A 15,699-nucleotide genomic window follows, 5' to 3' on the forward strand; every position below is an offset into this window, starting at 1 on the left:
AAAAGCCCACAATCGTTCTGGCCTGCTGCCAGTTGCTAAGGCAAGTTTCTTCCAAAGGGAGAGGAGCCGTGGAGCCATGGAAGGAGGGAGCTGCCTGGAGAGGAGGCAGATGATGCATGCAGGGACCGAGTGGAGAGAGGAGCCTGCCACCACCAGCGATGGAGGCAGGTGGGACCGTGGGCTCAGCGGTGACAGAGCCCAGAGGAAAGGGACGAACTGGGAAGGGGCAGGGTGGGGGCCAGCGAGAAACAGCTTTGCTGTGGAGCCGGCATCCCTACGGAGCTGCCTCAGCTGATGGGTTGGCTGTGGTTCAGGGTGGCTCTATGAAGCATTGCCTGTGGCTGGAGGATTCCTCCCCCCACCAATGGCTTTTCCCCTCTGTGGTTTCCCTGGTGAGTACGAGACGCGTGTGGTCCAGGGAAGCCGGCTTTGCGGCATGGGCCTGGAGTGGGGCTCGCTCCTCTTGCCACCACAGGGAGGAACATGCGTCCCTCCAGGCCTGGGTCGGGTGGGCAGGTTAGCGGCAGGGAGCGTTATCCCTCCTGGTGAGGGCACCAGGAGTGCGGTGGGACAAGGGTGCCCCTTGCTGTCCCCTCCTTGCCTCGGCGCTGTGTTTGAGTGTGCTTCTGTCTGCGTGGCGTGTGCTTGAGCAAGGTTTGTGAAAGCTGGTGACTGCCTGGTCACAACACCCCCAGCTTCCAATTAACGGTTTTAAACTGCAAGAGGGGAGATTTAGATGAGATACCAGGAAGAAATTCTTTCCTGTGAGGGTGGTGAGACACTGGCCCAGGCTGCCCAGAGAAGCTGTGGCTGCCCCATCCCTGGAGGTGTTCAAGGCCAGGCTGGATGGGGCTTGGAGCAGCCTGGTCTGGTGGGAGGTGTCCCTGCCCAGGGCAGGGTGTTGGAACTAGGTGTTCTCTAAGGTCCCTTCCAACCCGAACCATTCTGTGATTCTAATTATTTGGGCCCAGAGAGGAGCTTAGTGGTTGGTGTCAGCCGTGGCGTTGCCGTGTTAGCTTGTAGCGATACCAGGCAGCAGCAGAGTTGAATCCAGACCTGGGCCAGGTCCAGGCCGTTGCTGCTGGTGGTCTCAAGGTCTCAACACCTGCGAGGAGCTGCTGCCAGCACTGCGGTGGCCTGGAAACCCCACTCCTGGGTAACAAGGGAAGTGCCGTTCTCCGCCGGTGTGGTGTCAGTGTGAGATACCTCACACCTGAACCTTGTCCGCTGCAGGCCAGTCCCTGTGCTGAACCCTAAGCCCGCTTTCTCCTGCCGGCTCACGGCAGGGGCTGGTGGGCTTGAAATGCCAGGCAGCTGCCGGGGACTCCTCCGGCCAGGGGCAGGCACCAGCGGGAGGTGCAGCTCCCCGGCTCCCCCCATGGGTACCCCCTTTTAAAAGCCCAGAGTGATGGCTTTGCCCTCGCCAACCCTGCGAGCTGGAAGGTCTGGAGTGGGTGACAAGCCACTCACGTAACGAAGGGGTAATTGGGCGCTGCATTTTGAGCTGGGGGCATCTCTTACTAATGAGTCCCAGGTGAGAAAAAGAGCTCTTAAAAGGCAGGTGGCCACAAAAAATGGGAGCAGCTTTGGGAAGGTAACAGTGGCATCTCCACGTGTCCTCCATCAGGTCGCTGCACGGAGAACTACTGTGTCTGTGGGGGGCGAGCGGCGTTGTGCCCTGGAAGGGAGCGGGGACGCTGGGGAGAGCGTTCGCACTGTCCTCCCGGCTGCGTTTCACCCCTTCGAGCCCGGCGGCACTTGCCAGGCAGACAGAAATTCTTCATTCCCCTGGGCTGGCTTGGATTCTTCCATTTCTCCTTTCTTTGCGTTCCCCCCCGTCCCCGCAGCCATTTGTCCCTGCGTGGCAGCCGGTGTGCAGGGCCCTGTGCCCCGCGCTGCCGCACCGGTAACACGAGCCAGCTCGCCACAGCTGAGGCACATGGTGGGACAGGGGAAAACGGCTGCTTTTCCCTCTGGTTTCTTGGATCACCATCAATCCAAAATGGGAGCAGTCGTGGTTCTGTGGGTGCGCTGGCGGGGGGAGGGCGGGAGGGGGTGACTCATTCTCTGTGCGCCGGGGCCAGCCCAAGGGACAATCCTGGGCCACGCTCGCTGCTTTAGCGCCGCAAAGGACTCGAGCCGAAGAACAGGGGGAAGATGTCCCTCCTGGCTGGCCCTGAAAGCAAACACCAGTCACCTGGGGGCGGGGGGAGAGGGCGCTGATAAATGAGGAGGTGGATTAAGGTATCAGAGGTTTCCTGCCGGGATTTAATGCCCCGAGGGATGCTGCATTACGTGTATTAAAACTGGCCGGATCCTGCGGTGGGCCGGGCTGGCAGCGCCTCGGTGAGCTGCACGCAGCGCGGCAGAGACGAGCATCCCCTGGGCACTCGTAGCCCCAGCATGGCCACAGAAGGACACGGCCACCGAGGGGACACTGGGGACAGGAGCCCCCACGCCCTGCGCCAGGTGACACTTCTCTTGTTCTGTAAGGTGGAGCGGGGCGAGACCTGGCTGTCCCTCCCTTGTCCCCTGCCACCTCCCGCGGGCGAGACCCTCTCCTGCTGCCGACCCGGGCTGGGGGGGGGGAGGGCTGGGGGGGGGTCTGTCCCCCCGCCTTACCATTTCACGGAGGGAAAGAACGGAGCCAGAATTTATTTTAATTGTTTATTGTATAATATAAAACTACAAAAGTAAGACTGCTCATTTCCATGTACATTTGTCCAATTGGTTTTTGATTACAGCCCATACCTACATGTGAATACAGTAATCTGGTTTCAGATGTATATGTCTGTAATATTGCATAGAAAAGGCACAGCTCTAAGGTCTGTGGGAGGGGAAGGGGAAATACAGCCTTTTTTTCTTTTTTTTTTTTCCTTTTTTTTTTTCCTTTTTTTTTTTTTTTTGTTGACAATAACAGGCCCTGTTCAAACAACCATGCACTGAACATGTCACACTATTTACACCTTTTTCCAGAATCTTGGCCTTTACAGGCGCTAGTATGGATTACGCTCAGAACTAGAGAGGAGTCGAGGGTGGGAGTTTTAGCTGCAATTTGGGGGTTGTTAAAGAGGTTCCAGAACTTGCATTAGGCTTATTTTTAGGAAAAGAAAAAGTGCTTAAAAAAGAACTAATTTCTTTCAAAATGTTCAGTGTCAAGAATTAATAGAAGCACTGAAAGCAACTTGCACAAAAGCGGGGTACTGAAACCTGATTGGGGAGGAGGGGGGCAAAAAAACCCACCCAAAACCAAAAGAAACCCTGTAAAAGACGTTCACAATATGCCGGAGTGAATCAAACCGTTTGTCAGACAGGACCCATTACGAATTTACTCAATTTAATGGTGATAAAAGTGTAAACTTTGGATTCAAAACATTGGTTTTTAAACAACCCACGGGCAACGACCACACTGCATTGAGGAAAAACCAAATTACCTTTCGCAAGGTCCCAATTTATTCTTACAGTTAATTGCTGCAGACGGTGGCTTTGCTGTCAGGCTGGAAGGTGCCAGGTTGACGTGTCAGTGGATGACGCTGCTCGATGACGTTCTCCTGAAGAGGGAAGGTCCCCATCCCTTGCATACAGAGCTGCGCCGTCCCCTCGGGCCCTGGAGGGGACCTGCGGTGGCTAAGGACGGGCTGGTGGGACGGGGGTAGTTCAACCTTGAGCAAGGAAACCCTCTGCCGCAAGTGCCGAGTGGGGTGGTGGCTTCTTGTCCAGCCTTATCTCCTGGTGGTGCCAGCTCTGTCACAGCTCCTGGGGCTGGAGGGCACATCCTGCCACCTTATTCAGCCCTCCAGCCCCACGGACTTCAGCTGGGCTTCCCGTGCGTGTTAAATAATTTAAAAAAAAAAAAAAAAGAAATAAATCTTTTTTCAAATGTTTTTGCCAGCCCAGCCGGATGGAGGTGATTGCATTGGCTCCTGGCTCCCGTTGCAGATTCCAGCAGCGTGCCGGAGGAGGCCCGTCTTGAGAGGCTGGCAGGGTAGGAGCCTGACTTAGGACTAATTTTTGCACATCAAACTGTCCCTCATCCATACCTTTTTTTTGCATATTTCAAACAACCAGACCCATATTAGAAAAAGAGGCGGGAGGGGAGAGGGGAAGTCGTGTGAACCATGCATATCCTGACTGGAACTCAATTCATCTGCTCTGAATCTGGCTCCCATACCCTTTTTTTTTTTTTTTCATACAGATTTACATTCCTACAAGAGAATACATTCCTACCATACATTCTGTACATGTTACAATCCAGATGTTGTTAGCTTCACAATAAAATAAATATATTTACAGAAGGAAAAAAAAAAAAGAATAAATAATTTATGAAAAACAAAAAAAAAAATCACTTCAAATCCAAAGCTCTTTTATTCTGCTCCCATCTTGTCACTTCATTGCACATTAATGTCGCTTCTCCATCCCTGGTGTAGGTCTCACGAGACGTTCCAGCCGTGGCTGCTGTTGGGACCATGGCAAAGGCCACCACGCCAGAGACAGCACGTGCCCGTGCAGGGAGGAAGCCACAGCGGGAGCCCTGCCCTCCTACAGACCGGCACCAGCCTGGCTACCTTCTCCCTAGCCCCGTAAGTCAGGTACGGTTCGTGTCCTCTGGGACTGCCGTAAGGATGCGCGCGTCAGCACCAAGGATACACAGACGTTGTCCTCCCAGTGGGAAAGTGGATTTAGAGCTCGTCTCCTCTGCTGCCGATACAGAAACGCCGACTAACCCCACTTAGCACAGCTCTCCAAAAATGGCACGGATGGGAACTTCTGCCTGGCATTCGGGACTTGCTTAAATGCATAATAACTTCCCCCCCACACAAAAAAAAGGGGCAGCTCCAGCATACTGTAAATCAGTTTTTAACCATGGTAAAGCAAGTGCTCACCGCGTTACCCTGTGAAACTGCCTACAGCGTCCTGCAGACACAACCCTCGCATGGCTAACGTTTTTCCCAGTTACTCCAGTTACAAGAGGTGCAGAATCCGGCGGGGCTGTTGGTTTCCCTGCAGGGGCCGAGGTCTGCAGCTGAGCAAGGTCCCGTCGCTGCCAGGTGTGCGACGGAGCCGTGTCCCCCCCTCCTTCCCCACTCCCGATGGTCCCTAAAGCTACACTTGGTCAATGGTTTTCTGTTTGAAGCAATAATTAACGTTTTCTCCTTTTTTCTTTTTCTTTTTTTAAGCCCGTGTAAGGAAACAGCTGGGAATCCCTCAGCAGCCCCTTGCTTCACTGAGCTGAGCTTGGAAAACTAGAAGAAAGCAAAACCCACCCCCTCAGCCGGTCGTGTGTCGTTCCCCCACCCCCACCCCCCCCCCCTCACCTCCACCCATGAATTAGGAGCCAGAAGCGCGTTTCGGAATCGTACGTGACGCGTTTCATTTTGATTAGGAATTCCTTCATTGCAAAACGTATCCGCGTTTATACTGTGTCTGTGTGCATATCTGTATCACGTCTATCTAGCTATACACTAATAAATAGATATGGCCTGGTTTAAAGTGCCAATTTATAAAAAGCCGCCTCCTTAAAAGGCAGACAAGACCCAATTTCATCCATGACAAGAAGGGAGCAGAATGGACTGAATATTGCCAAATGACGTAAAATATAATTTAAAATTTCTTAAATAAATATAAAAGTTATTCCTAAAGAAGCCATAGGCATGTCAACAATATAGGTTGTAACCGGCGCTCAACAGCTAAAGTACCATTGAAAAAAACCTAAAATGCCGTAGCAACTTCAGCAATAGGCATGAAACATTGCAAACGTATTTTTTTGTTGTTGTTTTAAATTAAATGTACACCACGATGAACTAAAAAAAAAAAATAAAAATGCTATTGGTGCAGTAATGAGAAGACTTCTCGGGTGTCACGGGGAACGGGACCATGCATAGAAAGCTGTGTCTGTATATTCGTTGTAAAACGGGTCTATAAAGTGTAAAGCAGGTAACGCAGTTGATACAAGAAACCAACCCGACAGGAGATGCCAAGTGCTGGGACACGACTGGCTCCAGTTTCAACAGCAATGGATGTGAACACCAGTCCCTCCAGTGCAGGTCGGAGATGAGCTTCGCTGCAGTAATACTGAAGTTGCCTTTTTCAGCACTTAGCACAGTGAGGCGGGGCGAGGGGAAGGAGAAATGCTCCAAGAAAGGGCGAGTGGACGCCGCGGACGCCGGTCTTCTGCCCGTCGGTCTGCAGGAAGATCGCTGCGAGAGGTTGGCTCTCGGTGGGCAACAGGCACGTTCCCCCCCGCCCCCCGCCAAAACCGTTCCCAGGAGCTTCAGGTGAGGAAATGCCGATGGGCTGCCGTCAGGCGCGATCGACGCCCCGGCCAGGGGACGCGGGCGAGCTCGGGGACACCGGTGCCAGGACGGGGAGGCTGCGGCCGTGGTGGTGCTCGGGACCTCTCGGGGTGAAGTTCCACAACTGTTTCCTGCCAACTGCTTCACATACGTGTTGGAAAAAGGACATGGCTCTGAGTTTCAGGAATCACAGTAGTGCGCAGTGGGTACAGCAGGGAGCAAACACTTGTGAAACTCCTACAAAAGCAGCTCCCAGCCCTTTCTTAATGCACTTTTTTGTTTGTTTGTTTGTTTGCATTCAGGGAAACCGACTGCAGGCTTATTTGATCCAATTTTCTCTTTGCACCATACACATATAAAACATTACAACTCTGTATAAAAGTACAAGTGGTTCTTGTACATCTGAATTATGCAGGAACTATGTGAGCAAATCCTATCAAAATAGCTATTTTTTTTTTGTGTGTATAAACAGCATTTGTTTTTAGAAAAAACAATATCATAAACTGCAGAATCTGTACAAAAATATAAAATAAATTTGGGCAGCAGTTTCTAAACAGCCATGTAAATGCAACACTTAAAGAGGAGCAGGTTAATGCCTCCAAAAGGCTGAATCGCTAAGTCAACCTATACAGGGCTAAAATGGTATTGAGATTATCTAAATAATAAAATTTTTTTACCTCTTGCAATAAAACTTATAGAAAAAATAGACAAATATGCACATGCAATTTACAGCTTTCCCCAACATAATCCTTGTGCTTAGCTTTTACAATTTTTTTTCTTCTTTTTTTTTTTTCTCCTTTTCTTTTTTTTGTAATAACATAACATTGTCTACAATACATATTCTTTCCTATCCCAGGATATTCGGTCTTCCGTGAGGAACCACTTTTAAAAAAAATACATTAGAAGTGGTCATACATGGATGAAGGCACTCCAACTCTGCTCGAAGCAAAAACTAGTGTGATCCTTTTCTTTTCAAAAAAGGCAAGCAAGGACGCATGCACAGTGCTGTGAATCGGGGGGGTGGGAGGGACTATGGAAATACTACCAAGTGTATATACTGGTACTTAAAATAATTAAAAAAAAAAAAAAGTTGCTATATTTCTATATTTTTAAGACCCAACAAGCACCTCCATGATGTGATCCAGTTCTGTGAGGTCCATTTTGAAAGGCTGATTTGGAGTTACTGGTTGACTGCTGTAGGGAGCCAGAGTTTTTAGGAGCTCATCCGCTGAGACGGGAGCCATTTTTGAGGCAGCCCCCGTGGCAGACGTGCAGGGGTCAAAATCATACATGGACGTATCAATGTCAGCGAAGAGAATATCATCCAGGGTCAAGTCTGTGAGGAAACCTGTGGAAGTCGTTATCTCAAAGTTGCTGGGCAGCGAGTCCATGAGTTTCGATTCGGCCGTTCTGCCCTCCGGGAGGCCCTCGGGCTTTTGAACGTTGGACTCGCTGGGGTGGTCTTTAGAGTCATGGGCTGCTGTTTCGGCTGCTGCTACTGCCTCTGCGGAGGTAGGTGCTGGACAAAGCTCCTCGATTTCGTCCAAGGCTGAGGAGAAGCTGTCCTTTACTGGTTGGAGAGCAGGAGGTGGTGGTTTTGTCGGACCGTCGTGCTGGACGGTCGGGGAAGTGCAAAAAGTGTCGTCCTCGAGCAAAGAGGCTGGGGTGAGGCAGGACTCCAGGGGCGTAGTGCTTACCAAGTCGGTGGGGAGAAGGGGCTGGGAGGCGAGATGGCTGAACGCCGGCTGAGCCTCGCGGAAGTTGTCGCCGAGCGGGTCGGTGGGCTGCGAAGCGGTCACGAACACGGGCCTCAAGCTGCCTTCTTGTTTGAGTTCTTCCTGGATTCGCCTCAGCATGTTGTTAATTAAAACTGTCTTTTGCAAGCTCGGCTCGGTTAATGGCCTGTGGTTATAAAGTTTCATAAGGGAAATGTTGAAGATAGTCTGACGCTGTAAGGTGTAAGACACCTTAGAGGGACCGTCAGTAGGAGACACCACTTTGCCTTCCAACCCATCTTCATGCTCGTCAAACTTCCGCTTTCCTCCTTTCCCCAACATATATCTGAAAGGAAAGAGACGAGACCGATGAAGCCACCAAAGTCTGTTCTTCCCGCCTGGATCACTACCCCAGCCCACCTCCTCCCTTCCACCGGTGGAGGGGATGGATTGGCCGCTCTGTCCCCTCCTCGCGTACCCCTAACAGTCATGAGTGGAAATCTGTCCACATAAAGAACTCGCTCCTGGCCCACAGCAGCGTGATGGAGAGGCAGAAGCCGCCTTAACACAGGGCTCTGGTCCATCGTGTTTAAGCACAGCTACACTGGTAAATTCCAAGCGGGAATTCAAACAGCATCTACAAAACTCCAGCCCTTGCACGCTTGGCAGCAAATTTCACTCTCGCATAGGTTAAGCGTATGGTCCCCAAACATCTGTACACGGGTGCACAAGCTACAGGCACAATATTGACCGTTCCTTTAAATTTCCGGAGTGATGCAGTACTATGCCTGGGAATACAAACACAACCCAGGTTCTTACAGTGAATTTCCCTTTTTAGTCAAAAGCGTGGTCATGGGGGGAAGCAATTGCACCCTGAGAGAAACCTTCCAGGTGAAGTCAGGAGACACAACCCTTGGCACAGCAGGACATATCCACACCTGGGTGTATTTAACTGAGCACCTAAGGACTAAACTGCAGTAAAAGCAGTTATTGCACTCCGATAAAGAAGATCCATCGGGTCTTCTAGTCTAATCTCCAAGACCATTCTCTGCAGCAGCCAGGGCATTCCATCCCGACCGTGCTGGGTCCCAGTTCGACCCAGCCTCGGAAAGCTTCACAGGAGTTTGGTGTCTCCTGAAGTGCCCCAGTTCCTCCAGGAACCGGGTCCCCAGGAGCACCCTTAGTCCCACACTCTGCGTCCATCCAGGTGGGAGGCCTGTGTGCCCCTGCCCTGCGTGTGTCCCCATCTGTGCACGCAGCAGTGGCAGCTCTCAACCCCCCTGCTTTTCTGGCTATGGGAAGCATTTTCAGATGGCGGTGGTGGAAATCCTTTCCTCAGCTTCTGCCTGGCTAAGGCGTCCTCCGGTAGGACTTCCAGGAGTTTACTAGCCACAGACAGAACAGACATCCCTCCAGATGCACCATTCGCCTTCGCTTCTCCCCCAGCAAAGCGTGCTCCTCACTCAGGACTACATCCATGTCAGGTTTCATCTGAGAACAAAAGAATGCCGTAGGGCTTTCTGAAGAACAAAAGTCAGCGTAAACGCGTGTGCTTTTCTCCTGGTCAGATGGCAGATTTTGAAGAAGGAAACAAAGGGAATTTTACCAAACTTGCCCCGCGTCATAAATCATTTCTGAGCTAAGAGTAAGTAGGGCAGTTCGCTCCCCAGTGCTGTTTCTTCCAGGATCTTTCAGAGCGCCTGGAAATGCTCGTCTACGCAGCACAGTCCCAGCCTCATTTTGTCACCATTATTTTCGTGACATGAAGATCCCCCCGCAAACGCAGAGGAATGCAGGAACTGCTGTGCTGTGACATTATGCATCTGAACAGTGGGGGCGTTAGGGTCAGCAACCACCACCCATCTCCGGTGAGTAACCGGGGTCTGGTTTATTGAAATATCCGTGATTACTTGGGTGAAACAGCAGGGTGCCTGTGACAGGCACTTCCTTCAGTGCTTGTGAGATGGCAGGTTCCCTCAGACTCTCTCCCCCACTACCCGCATGGACCCGGTTTACCAGACGAGCTGTTTTATCACATCTAAACCACAACTAGGAGGAGCAGAGGCCATTCCTACACTTCGCTTGCCTGTCCCATGGGCTGCATCGAATGAGACGAGGAAAAGTCCTGCGGAGGCAGGGGTTGGATCGCAGGCGTCGCAGAGCAGCACCCCGCACTCGGCCGGCTGCCACGTCTCAGGGCAAACGCTTGCCCTTCCTCTCTCATTTTCCCAGGCAGAGCCGTGAGGTGCTGGAGAGCCAGCCCAGTCGCTCTTTCAATAGGATCACAGACAGACCCCTGTTCATCCCTGCATCCCTCCCTCCATTTAACAAAATGCAAATCACAGAATCACAGAATGGTTAGAGTTGGAAGGGACCTTAAAGATCACCTAGTTCCAACCCCCTGCCATGGGCAGGGACACCTCCCACCACACCAGGTTGCTCAAAGCCCCATCCAGCCTGGCCTGGAACACCTCCAGGGATGGGGCACCCACAGCTGCTCTGGGCAACCTGGGCCAGTGTCTCACCACCCTCACAGTAAGGAATTTCTTCCTGATATCTAATCTAAATCTCCCCTCTTTCAGTTTGAAACCATTTCCCCTCATCCTATCGCTCCACTCCCTGATCCAGAGTCCCTCCCCAGCTTCCTGGAGCCCCTTTAGGGACTGGAAGGGGCTCTAAGGTTTCCCTGGAGCCTTCTCTTCTCCAGTCTGGAGAACCCCAACTCTCTCAGCCTGTCCTCACAGCAGAGGTGCTCCAGCCCTCTCAGCATCTTCGTGGCCTCCTCTGGTCCCGCTCCAAGAGGCCCATGTCCTTCTGATGTTGGTGGCCCCAGAGCTGGAGGCAGTACTCCAGGTGGGGTCTCATGAGAACAAAGCGGGGGGGTAGAATCACCTCCCATGCACCCTCCATGCACCCTAAAATAGCATTAATATTTCTGCCTCGTTTTTCTTATTTTAAAAAAGTGGAAGATGCTTTCCAGCCCCAGCTAACCAGAGAGAAATTGCAACAGGGATATAGATTTTTAACCCCATACCCGAGTCCTCTCATATGAGCTTTATTATGCGGTTATCACCTACCTATCATCTAGAAGACAAAACTCGCCTTCCTCATTTGAGTACAATTCCCGGTTCCCCAGTGGGATCCGTGCCTGCAAAATGACTGCACCAGGCAGGTCTAACACCAGTTTGATCGCCACACACCGGTCCTGCAGACAGACAACGTAGCTAAAGACTGGCAAACATCCCCAAGACAAACATTTAAAAGCAAAGAGCCCTTGTGAAGCGGGAGAGGGGGCAAAAGAAGTCAAGGTTTCAATGCAAAAACAAAAGAGCTTCAGAAAGCATTTGCTGGATGTTAAATCCAAAATCAGATTGGGTGAAGTGAGCCTCTTCTGGTTAAAAATAAGTCCCAAATCCAGATCATTTTCTAGCATATTATGCAATTAAAAAAAGAAAGGCGGGGGATAGGGAGCAAGCTGAGCGGAGCTGAGGAACGGGTAGGCTGCCATCCAAGCTCCTTGGCCAGCTACCAGCAATCCCCGCGCCTGGAATCTCGGGTGAACAAAACCTCTGAAATTTAGCACTACTGCCGAAGTCTGGTTTTTCTCTGCTCCCTAGTTTCACTTCCATGGACTACTCCAGAGCTGTGCACGTGGGTTGGGGGTGTGAGGGGGAGCTTTGCCGTTCAAATGTTCATGACGGACAGGCTTCCTTCCACTTCAGACAGACAGAGCAAGAAAAGGAGGACTGGGCTTGCAAGAACCCAAACCCCTGCCCAAGCCCAGCACATTTCCAAAGCAGTGATGGGTTAGGAGGAGAGTGAGCAGCTTTCTGTCCCTTCCTACTAGCTCCTCCCCCTGAAAAAAGACAGACTCTGTCCTAAAGACATACCAATGCTCCTTCCACAATGCTCTATTTAAAGGAGAAATTTTTAAATGGCTTGGGGACTAGGAGAGTTTTGAAGTTTTTCAGGCTCAGCGAGGAATGTATAAAAATATTCACCGCATAAAGCAAACCTTTTTTCCCTGATGATAAAGAAAACAGCCCATTCAGGTGGCCACGCTCTGTCCTCTGCGCTCGATTATTAATTATTATTGTCAGGGGACGTTGGCCGGCCGGCATTTCGAATGAACCCAATTGAGCCCATTTGTATCTAAGATTGAGGGGCTGGTAGTTAAGACATTTTTTTAAGCTGGTAGGTAAGAGCAATGGGATCATCATTAGTAAACACAACAATAACTTCACTACGTCATTTTCCAGGAAGCTCAGAAATGATTCAAGGTTTCCTGTATGCATGACTGTCAAGCTTTCGCATCTCACTCCATCTCCACACAGCTCGGTTCAGAGCTTGTCCTTTGAAAAGATAAAAACTCCCAATTTCACCTACTCGCTTTTCAGCGCAGCTTTCGGTTTCCTTTTCCCCAGAAATGCTCTCTGAAGTGAGTTTTAACTATTAAAGGGGAGAAGCAGGATGCCAGCCTAAGCAAGGGGGGTTTTATTCCCCAAAAGAGGGGTTCAAATGAGCCCCTTCTAGACTCTCAGCTTTACAAAGTTTTCTTTTATCCCCTTCTCCTCTGGCATACAAATGGGAATTGTAAAAACATTTTCCTCCAGTTTCCATAAATCCCTTTATTCATTCTAAGCAAAGTAAGGAGGCGGTATCTTTTTAGACCAACTGATGGAGTTGATAAAAACAAACAGGTTTCAGGCTTGCAAGCTTTTCTCCGGATCTCCAAAAAGGAATTTTATAGTTTCTGACCACCACCGCTTAAGACAACGTTGCCTGTTTGTTCTTTACAGTTCAAACCATCTCTTCCCTCCTTCAATCCTTTCACGCCTACATTAAAGAGATTGATTTTGTACGTCTTAAAATACTAAGATGCTGAACAACATTAGGAAAAAAAAAAAAAGCAGCAAGCTGTACAAAGACAACATTTGATCTGTTTCAGTTCTGTTCATCTCAAAAAACTTTGCTCCTAGCCTTTCCAGCCAAAGCTCCTGCTGGGAAAATGAAAATGCCAAACTTACAGATCAGCTTGGCCAAAATCAGTACAAAATGAGATATACTCGCACCCTCCCAAGTGTCAGAAAACAGAGTTGGCCTACCAAGTCCTATGGCCATAATGGGGACGGCCAGACAACGGCAACGCCCCCCAAAACGCAAGACTGGACAGGCAGCGACAAAGGATCACGTCCATGGAGGGTCTTTCGTGTATCTATTTTGGCGGAGCCACAATCCCAGCCAGATGTATTTCTGCTGCATTTCCATCCGTCTGCCAGCAAACGTCATTTTGGGGCCAAGCGTTAAGAGTTGAGATGGGATGTCGCTTTGTTTTTGTTGTTGTTTTAATAAAGGGTGTTGCAGGGTTTTAGTATGCAAGTTAGTTTTCAATGTCACTTAGGTATGTGGAACCAGAAAGCTGAAGAAAGGCAACGGAAAAACTGCATTTATCCGGGGACTGGGGTGGGTGGGAGTTACTTGGAGATCTTCCCCGATATTATCCACCAGTTGGCTCCAGCTCTGGAAGACCCAGGCCCAAAAGCTGAACCATTGTTGCCGAGAAAGATTCAACTTGCTTTTTTGCCCATTTAGGGCGATTGCACGCGCCTCAGAGCCAGAGAAACCCTCGCATTGTTTGGGAGTTGGCTTTTCTTAATTGAAAAACAAAAGTAATATATATTTTTTTCATTTGCATGTCATTTAGCTTCCTTTTATTGGCCCTGCATGCTCTTCAGACAGAGCTGGGAAAAAAACGCAGTCGGGGCTCAGTGGAAGAGATAATCAGCCTGGAGCGGGTGGTTCTCTGGAGTCAACCATCATCGATTAAATGCAGAAAAGCTTGTGCAATGCCTGACGATGTCTCCGAGCCCACTTAGTGACGAATCCTCCGCTCTCCAGAGGACAGGGGTACGCGCACATCGTGAGAGAAGTACCGTATTTATCGACTGTACTTAGGACGTTATATCTTGTCACTGCTGGACTATTTCTTAAGTCTTTAATAATTGGGAGTTCGGCATAGCGAAGCACTGGATATATAAAAATGGAGGGGAATAAGTGATTTGGTTATCTCACCAATAATAAAAATACCCTTTCATGTTAATTCTCAAAGGCTTTTAACAGTTTAGTTTAAAACGCCTCTCAAGACTGAGGGCTTTTCTTGGAAATCAATTCCACAACCCACTAGTCCCTCCCCGCTCATCACGGCAGACAGGAAGGAAAAAAGAGGAACCGAACACCAAGAGAGACGGTGGAAAAGGATCTTTAAAAAGTCACCTTTCCACTCGCATATTTATGCCACCATATCAGTCAGTTTAGAGGATGATCAGCTTAATACAGTGAAATTCACTTCTAGAACTAACACCACGTTGCTCAGAAAGGTAAAAGCATCAAACCCCAGAGTCCACAGGCCCCAGAGTCCCCATTCCTCCCCACACAGCTGAAAGTCGAGGGAGACACGTGAGCAGCAGGGACTCATGCAAAAAGTGGAGTTTAAGGCAGGACCTGTTACTTTCTGAAATCTTGGGTTATTAAAACCACAGGGGGAAATTAAAAAAAAAAAAGAGAGAGAGAGAGAAAGAAAAAGGCAACTTGGGGGAATTAAAATAAAACACTAACTTTACACACATATGTGTGCAGAAAAAAAAACAAGACGAAACAGAAAAGCCCCCCATAAAAGCCCCCCAAACCGCAAAGAGAGTACTGAATTTATATATTTCATTCCCAAAACAAAGTTTCCAAACCTCAGGTGTAAATGAACCTCACCAGGGTTTCTCCGAGACTCTATCCAGTAAATTACGCAAGCGCTTTCTGTGTCACTTCTGGCACGTGAAATATTATTTTCCTCTCCTCCATCCCTCACCCCTCATCCTTGAGGGTTGCATTGGCTGTATCCTGGCCCAACGGTAGTCAATGAGTGTTTTGTTACTGACTTCAGCAGGATCAGGATTTGGCATAGATAGCTGCAGGACCAAAATAAAAAGGCCTTTTGTGCCAACTGGGTTCAACTGGCAAGAGGAGGGCTAGATCCTCTCAGCGAGCAGAGGCAGGCTGGGCTGCCGTGAGGCATTTCAGCGCTGCTGGCTCCAGCCTGAGGGACCACCTGAACTTCTAACCAGTCCCCAGGACTTCAAAGCATCTGTCCCCTGGAGCTAGGGAGGCAAACGGGTAAAACGCTCCCTCCCCATCCATGTTTCCACATCCCCAAGGCCACGGCAGGGAGAGGGAGAGCGGCCGCCTCTTGGGAAGACCCCTACGGGCTCACCCACTGCAGAACGACGCTCCTTGGCCTGCAGGACCCTGGCAAAGCAGAGCAAACCTGCCCCAGCAGCTGGGAACCGGCCTGCCCCCCGAGAACGCGGGCATCCTCCTCCCATTCAAAGTTGGAAAGGAAGGGAAAGAGTCGAGGGGAACGCCAGCATAAATCTGGCACCCTTCTCCCAGCCTCCCTAAAAACAAGGAAGCACGCTGCACAGCCCAGGCGTGGAGGTTTAACTCCAGGACTGGAGCAAATAAGCAACGTGGACTTTCAGAGGCGACAGCCACCGCGCGATGAAAACCGTCCCTCCTTCACGATTTCATCTGTTGACACCGGCATCTTTAAATCCTGGCACGGCAGCATCCCTGGGAGCTAGTACAGCGTGTACCCCGCAGTAACGCACGGCTACGTTCAATATCCTGCAGCTGGCTCACGA

The 15,699-nt window shown here is 50.2% G+C and overlaps 1 protein-coding gene across 7 annotated transcripts in view; it reads right to left on the reverse strand.

The window, feature by feature from the left end:
• Positions 1 to 2,663: 2,663 nt before the first annotated feature.
• The window catches only part of SERTAD2 (SERTA domain containing 2), an 85,783-nt gene continuing 72,747 nt past the window's right edge, over positions 2,664 to 15,699 (reverse strand). For 5 of the 7 annotated variants that reach the window (XM_063328376.1, XM_063328375.1, XM_063328378.1 and 2 more), the window contains one exon: positions 5,403 to 8,354. In XM_063328376.1, coding sequence (XP_063184446.1) covers positions 7,403 to 8,354 — 952 coding nt within the window. In that variant the 3' untranslated portion in view covers positions 5,403 to 7,402. Of the gene's footprint in view, positions 8,355 to 11,085; positions 11,727 to 15,699 lie in introns of those variants that run through there. The other 2 variants (XM_063328374.1, XM_063328377.1) reach the window with 2 other exon arrangements.

The sequence above is a fragment of the Chroicocephalus ridibundus genome, chromosome 3, assembly GCF_963924245.1.
Source record: "Chroicocephalus ridibundus chromosome 3, bChrRid1.1, whole genome shotgun sequence".
In the NCBI taxonomy this organism is placed as follows: domain Eukaryota; kingdom Metazoa; phylum Chordata; class Aves; order Charadriiformes; family Laridae; genus Chroicocephalus; species Chroicocephalus ridibundus.